Consider the following 7,867-nt stretch of genomic DNA (forward strand, 5'->3'; position numbering starts at 1 on the left):
GATAATAGTCTGATTAGGTAAGCATGATTCCTGATTTTTTAAAAATTCTTAGAAGACACCTTGAAATTTATTACCTGCTGACTAATTATAATTATTTTTAGTAAATAGACCTAATTTCTACTAGTCTAATGATATATAGCATGCGTAGTAATATTCAGCCTAGAATTTTTAAAAATTCATAGAAGTAAATGTTTCGTGGATTTCATAGAGATATATAGTAGGGAGGGGTCAGACTAGAGGGATTAGTTAGGTAGATAGTAATTAGATCTAGTTACTATAATAGACCTAGTAGGGATAGTAGATATATATATATATTAGTCTACTAGGTAGAGGTAAGGTATAAGAGAAATATATATATTTAGAAAGTCAGAGAGAGGTAAAAGAAATCTATAGAGTAGGCCTAGGCATAGTGATCTAGTAGGCAGAGCAGGCTGTCTAGGCTAGGTCATTCAGCCTGCCTAGACTAGTTGATTCAATATGGCTAGGCTAGGTAATTCAGCTGAGAGAGGTCCCCAAGCAGGCTGACTAGGCTTAGTGATTCAGCTGTAAGAGGTCCCTGACTAGGCTAGCTGATTCAGCATGGCTAGGCTAGGTGATTCGATCTGACTAGGCTAGGTGATTTGATATAGCTAGGTTGGGTGATTCGATATGGCTAGGCTTGGTGATTTAGCTGCCAGAGGTGCCTGCGCAGGGGGTCTAGTCTTGGTGATTTGGCCAGACTACACTAGGTGGTTCGGCTGTGAGACATGCCTGCGCAGGGGGTCTAGGCTCAGTGATATAGGCTGACTAGGCTAGTTAATCTAGTATGTCTAGGCCTAGTGAATATATATATTGATATGATCTAGATTTAGGGGTAGCCTTCTATATTTAAAAATATATATATAGAATCATGATAAAATATATTCAACTTATACTAGCCTAGTTAGTCTAGAACCTTCTAGATCTATCTAGGCTTTATAACCATATCTAGCAGAATGAGAAATAGCAAATCTATAGAATAATAGGGCCCCTAGCACCATCTCTGTATCTAGCTCCCATCTCTTTAAGAGAATATTCTCTTCTTTCTCTGCCTGAGGCAGCAAAGCAGGGTCTAGGCAGGCATCCAGGTCATCCATAAGGTCCCCCCTATAGTCCCTAACTACTAGCCAGAACACAATAATCAGACTAGGGTCAAAACACCTAGTGATATCTGCCTGAGCTAGGGCTCCCTTGCAAACCCTAGTAGGGAGAAGACACCTCCAGCAGCAGGTATCTGCCTGAGGCTGCCCATATCAATGCCTTAGCCTGCCTGCCTGATCCTGATATTCTTCCCTCTGCGAGCATTCACTAGTGCCATGGGCACATGACCTCATTCTTGCTGCCTTATTAGTGAGGTGTTCATCTTCTAGATCATTAGTTAGTATAGAATCAATAGATTAATAGAATTAATAGATTAATAGATTTAATAGATAAGATAGATAGCTTACCTGAGATAAAGCAGATCAGGCAGTATCTCTCATGCCAAAACCTCACCGCCTAGGCAAAGATATTCATCTGAATGAGATTCTGCCCTTGTTCCTGCCTAACCGCCTGCCTAACTAGGCCTAGCCTGGATTGCCTATGATCACATAGATCACAGAGGGCCCAGCCAGGGTCACATGACTCAATAGCCCTAGAATCAAACACCCTAGATATGGTACGCCGCCGGCAGACCTGCTCACCTAGATAATCTAGGAAGGTGGAGACCTCTAGGGCTTTCCCTTTCTGATTAGGCCTAGCCTGCAGCTGGTATGCCCTCACTAGGCAATATGACCATCCAGGCTGGTCAGGTGACCTGCCTGCGCGACCAGATTCTTGCATAAAACTAGTCATCTCATATTCACCAGGCAGAAAATGGATGACTAAGTCAATGTCATGGAAATCAAACCCTGCCCCAATGGCCCCAGTAGCCACTAAGATATATCTGCTAGATTGAAATCGATCTAGCTGATCTAGCTTAGCCTGGTCAGATAGATCAGAATGGAATTTGGCTGCCTCAGGATCCATTTGATCAGATAAGGCATCCACTAGCCGCTTTGTTCGGCAGAAGATGATCACATTAGCCCTAGTCCTAGCACTAGCACTAGCCTGAGCACTAGCCTGAGCACTAGCCTGAGCACTAGCCTGAGCAGTAGTACTAGACCTAAATGGGCCATGTTTCATCTCAAAGGTCTTGATGAACTGCCGGAGATAGGGGGCATATTCTGATTCAGGCAGGCGGTCAGGGACCTTCTCAACCATATATGCCATATTTGGTAGGGTTAGGTCAGCCCTAACTATTGGAACCTCAGGCAGGGACCCTAGCTTCATCATATCAACTCGCTCAGCCTGGAGGTGGTGAGGCAAGGTAGCTGAGCTGAATACCATCGGCACAGGTAGGGCTAGGGCATGCCAGGCACGCAACACAATTGGCCGATAGCTTTTAGCAAGTGGAATCAGGTGACATTCATCCCAAATAATTCGTGCTAGTCTCTTTTGGGTAATCAGCTCATCTGCTAGCTCATTGAACCTAGGGTGATCTAGATGTTCAATTTGCACTAAGATCACCCTAGAACTGGCTAGCGGCATGACCTGACCAGGTTCCCAGATAGTAGGCTGAAGGCCTAAGGCAGCAGCTTTCCTAGAGAGGTCTAGCTTTAGGGAAATCAATGGCACTATTACTATAGTAACCTGACTAGTGGCTAGACTAGCCCCAAAAAGGAATAGTGTGGTTTTGCCAGCAGCAGTAGGAAGCACTAAAAATAGATAGGGCACCTGTTTCATAATAAGATGAAAAGCCTGGCGCTGCTCAGGGCTTCTAAAGGTCACCTGATCATCTTGCATAAACTCTTTGAGCATGTGATCTAGCAGACCCTCATCTAGCTGCTGGTGAGATGCTAGATTTGATCTTGATGGATCTAGCTGCCTAGCTAGCTGACCCTGATCTAGATCTAGATCTAGATATAGATCTTGCTGCCTGAGGGCTTGATCACTAGCCTGAGGCAATCCATAAAGGCTGATAAATTCATTGAACTGGCCAATAGAAACCTTTCTAGCTGGAGGTGATGCCTTAGGCTTCTGAGGGTAATAGAATTGAATGATTGGCTGATCTAGAGGAAATTCCATACCCCTAGTAGGCTGAGGCTGAGGTGAATTCGGTGAATAATCTGCCTGAGGCTGCCAGACCTCCCTATTATAGAATAGAGAGTGAATGATTAACTGGTCAGGAGCTAGGCCTAGATAGGCATGCCATCGCTGACTAAAGGTAACTAGGGCTATCTGGATGTCAGCCCTAACCCCCTGGAAGCTAGCAATCACTCTGCCATAGATTCTCAGGCCAGTCTCCCTAGAATGGTGCATCTGGTCAGCCCCTAGGGCCTCATCATCTAGGTCATCATTTCCTAATTCGGCTAGTGGATCATGAAGGCCTAGACCATGGCGAATGAAACCCTGCATGAGATGGCGCCAGGGAGATAAGCTGATTGGTTGAGCTAGGCTCTCTGATGTCATATTCTTCAGGGTTCTAGATAGAACCTTAGAAGATAGGGGTTTGCAGGTCCGGTGATCATAGAATAGAAGAAAATGGGCCTCAGGTAGCTTCTGATTCAGCTTAATAAGCAGGGCCTCTTCAAATGGTCGGATATAGGCAAGATAGGCTAGTACTAAATAGGAAAGGGACTGGGGCAAAGCCCTAACTGCCTCTTTCTCTTGGCCAGTATGACTGAATGTTTTAGAATAAGCTAGCCTAATTAGGAATAGCTTGCTCACTGGATCCAGAAACAGATTCCTAGGGTTGATAGGGGTATTCTGCCAGATCACCTGATTGATCTCAGTACCCCTAGCAGGTGCACCACTAGTCATATGACAGATAGCTAGTAGCTGCTTCAGCCAGGCACTAGAAGAATCTAGAAAGGCCTTAGCCCTAGCCCTAACTAGCTTCAGAGTGGGTCCACTAGGGCCGTCCACCTGAATGAACCAATCAGAATCAGGGAGAACCTTCTGGAGTAGATAGTCATGTGCTCCCTGATCTAGGTAGGCCTGCAGAAATGACCAGCTATTAGCCTGCTGACTAATATCTTCATGCTGGGCAGCCCTATCAAGATCTAGTGTGTGCTGAATCTCACGAAAATAGCTGAATTCCAAAAATAGATCATTAGATAGGGCTAGGGCTAGCTGCTGGACCCTCTGGGCTAGGAAGTGCCTCAGGTGGCCCTGAGAGATAGTCACCTGACCATATTTCAATGTGTGTGGGGCCACAGGGTGAATTCTGCCTAGTGAGGCACTAGTCCGAATCAGGTATAGTGCTAGCATTCGCAGAACTAACACATGACGTAGAGGTGATTCTGATTGGCCAGTGAAGTGATTGGTCATCCAATTTCGGATGAAAACAGCCATAGATTCTGGCTGCCTCTCTGGTATGGTGAATGGTTCAGTGTGCAGCCAATGAAGCAGAATGAATTGGTGTGATTTGATAATAGCTGAATATGAATAACCAATCAAAGACAGGGTTTTGAAACAGTCATGTGAATAATTTCGGCTAAAGCAGGCTAAAAAGGCATATAGTGGGACCTCTCTCTGGTGAATGACCTGGCGCCTAGCCAATGGAAGGGTGAGATTCATGATTAGACTAACCCCTTTCTGGACTAGCTGTTCATCTAGGGATTCATTGGGCAGCTGGGGGGCCTGTGGCAGGGCCTCATCTTCCTCATCTGAATCTAGATCATAATCTAGATCATCATCTGGATCAGCCTCAGGCATCTGCTGAGAAGGGCTAGCATGAGCAGAATCATCTGAATCAGGGGAGTCAGAATCAGATGAAATAGATGCCTCAGGCTTAGAAGCCCTAAGAAGGAAGGCTTCTAAGGCTTCTAGATCATACCTCTCCTGATCATTTAGGGTATAGAGCCCTAGGTAACTGCTAGGGCCACCCCCAGCTAGATGCCTGAAAGAATTGAGGAGAAAGGCTAGGTAAGCCTGAAAGATTAGGGCATAACCCCTTATACTAGTAGGGTTCTGGAGAGCCCTAAGAGGCCGTAGTGACATCTGATTAGTTGGATCTTGACTAAATGAGTTGATAGCTGCTAGTGATTGGGTAGTGGTGTGTTTCATCTGATTCTGACCCAGAGATAGTAGGCGGTGAATGATGGCAAATAGATCGGCTGCCTGGTCTAGATCTTCTAGAGTGAATAATCTCTCCAGATCACCGGCATCTTTCCCACTAAGGAAGGTGGGGTAGCCACTTTCGCTAAAAAAGCTGCTAGCCTCATGGGCGGCATCTAGCACCTGGATAACCCTAGATGCCTTAAGATTCTGGCGGTGAGCCTGGAACGAGGCCAGGTATGATTGGTGAATGGTTGATGTCCCAGGCTGATCTGGTGAATGGACCCTAGACCGCTGGATAGAAGGTCCAGGGGTTGAACCAATCAGGGAGGGTTCCCTAGTTCGTTTTCAGCTAGCTAGGGTGCTAGTGGATGCCTGATTAGGCATCGTGGCTGGAGGGTTTACCCTAAAGAGATAGCTAGTCCCTTCTAGGGCCTGGATGAGGCATGATGCCATCTCAGCATCCTGAGGGCCATATCCATTAATCTGGTGAATATCATGGATATGATTGCGCATGGTTCAGTGACTAAGCCGAACTAGTTTGCATAGTTTGCATTGAAACCCCTCCCTAGGGCTAGCCAGGGTTGGAATCGGGTGAATAGGCAGCTCAGTCATAATCTGATTATGACTAGTAGTCAGGGCAGCAACCCTAATAGAATCTAGGGCCTGCTGGGTCACATGAGTTCCAGGGTGCTCAGCATTCAGGTGGTCAGATATTTTAGTCGGGTGAATGGCAGTCAGGCAGGCCGAACAGGTAAGTAAGAAATATTCACTATAATAGGTGAAGAATGGAGGTAGGAGGGCAGCCATAGTGAATAGTAGATATGAAATATATATATTTAGGCAGAATGACTAGATATAGTAGAGAATCAAGGAATATTCAGGCCGGTAGGCAGCAAAAATAGATAAGATGATTTAATTGATATGATTCAATAGATAGATTTAATAGATACGATGATTCAATGGATATGATTTAATAGAGAAGAAGGGTTGTTGAGTAGTAGAGATGAGATGAAAGAGAGGGAATGATAGAGATATCTATATCTTCACTAAGTTACCTCAGCAGCCAGCAGTGATATCTAATAGAATGGTCTAGAATTCAAAATAGATCATTCACATGTCTAGATTAGTAGCTAGATAACATCATAATGAATATTACTACCCTAATTGGCTATAGATTAGGTTTGGGCAGCCTAATACCATGGTCGTGAGTCATAAGATTAGATTAATTCACAATCAGGCAATCACCAGGCTCGATCTAGTGATCTGATTGGCTAAAGGTGAGGGGTAAGGCAGAAATAGGTGGTTAGGTAGCTAGGTGGCTGGGAAGCATGCCAGCTAGGTGGCAGGGTGGCAGGGTAACACCACTATGAGGCATTTTAATGATTTTGGATTCAAATCAATGATTCACATGCCTAATCACATGCCTAATCATATTGATATGAGGCATTTAATGATTCTGATTCCAAATCAATCATTCACCTACCTAGATGTAGTGATTTGATTGGCTAGAGAGAAGATGGGAGGCAGGTAAGGCATCCAGATCAGGCAGATGAGGCAGGTCGATAGATTAGATCTAGAATTAGGCCCGAGGCAGAACTAAATGGTGACCTAAATCTAATAATATATATCCCTTCTAGTTCCCTTCTGTATATCTACGAAAATATTCACTTTCATCTTATCTTTTACTCTCACATTAAATATATATATATATATATTCACCTGTCATCATCTCTTTTGTCTCTTTATATATATATATTGACTTATATATATTCACTTTCCATGTTATCTACCTCTCCCTAATATATATATATTCTTCTTCTTCTTTATTCATTCACCTATCTCTCTAAACTAGTGGATCTAGTCTATTAGATCTAGTTGATTAGATCTTGGTGAGTATTATAGTGATTCTTTATTCATTCAGGTCTAGATTGACTTACTAACTCTCTATTCTAATTAGATAGCTTGGTAGTAAGGCATCTCGATAGGCATCACTCCTCAGGATGTTTTCCTGGTGTTGAGGTGACATTCTAGGTCAGGTCAAGAGGGTCAGGTTTTAGGGCTATTAAGGCCTAGAACTAGTAAGTGAATATCTTATTCTTGTATTCTATTTATATTAGTAATATTGGACTAGGTGATCTAGCTGACAGGGTGGCTTGATACTAAGGTTTTCGGTATGAAATGCGTCATTCTACTAATAGATGATACTGTAGGGGTAGACTCGGTTGGAGCCGGGGTAGTGCTCGATATCAGATCTAGGCTAGGGCTGAGCTAGTGGCTAGTAGTGGGGGATGGTGGTAGGCTATTGCCTCGGCACTGGTAAGTGAATATCTTGTTCCCTTACATGAATATCTTGTTCCCTTACGTGAATATCTTGTTCCCTTTTTACCTAGTATTCTCGGTGCTAAGCAGGGTTTTAGATACTATTAGTAGGTAGAGATCTGAGAAACCAGGTATCCATAGGCTAGGAGAGGGGGGTAGGAGAAGGTAAACGCCCTAACCTCTATGGGAGATATGTCCCGGCAGGGGGAGGGGTAGGAGAGAGGTAGAATAATCGATAGGGGGGAGGAGAGAAGGAGAGTCGGGGCAAAGCATGACCGCCAATAGGTATATAGGATCGAGGGCGGGAGGGAGACAGGGCGCGAAGCGCAACCGCTCTCGGGTGTCGGATATGTAGGGTTAGGGTTAGGGTTAGGGTTAGGGTTAGGGTTAGGGTTAGGGTTAGGGTTAGGGTTAGGGTTAGGGTTAGGGTTAGGGTTAGGGTTAGGTT

The 7,867-nt window shown here is 44.5% G+C and overlaps 1 protein-coding gene across 1 annotated transcript; it reads right to left on the reverse strand.

Annotated features, from left to right (window-relative positions):
• Nucleotides 1-629: 629 nt before the first annotated feature.
• Nucleotides 630-3,858, reverse strand: AFUA_3G15395 (putative telomere-associated RecQ helicase; the record flags this gene model as incomplete). Its single annotated transcript, XM_748993.1, has 4 exons — nucleotides 630-701; nucleotides 1,579-2,161; nucleotides 2,201-3,049; nucleotides 3,218-3,858. 4 exons carry the CDS (start codon nucleotides 3,856-3,858, stop codon nucleotides 630-632), a joined length of 2,145 nt encoding a protein of 714 aa, XP_754086.1.
• Nucleotides 3,859-7,867: the final 4,009 nt, after the last annotated feature.

The sequence above is a fragment of the Aspergillus fumigatus genome, chromosome 3 (genome assembly GCF_000002655.1).
Source record: "Aspergillus fumigatus Af293 chromosome 3, whole genome shotgun sequence".
Taxonomy (NCBI): domain Eukaryota; kingdom Fungi; phylum Ascomycota; class Eurotiomycetes; order Eurotiales; family Aspergillaceae; genus Aspergillus; species Aspergillus fumigatus.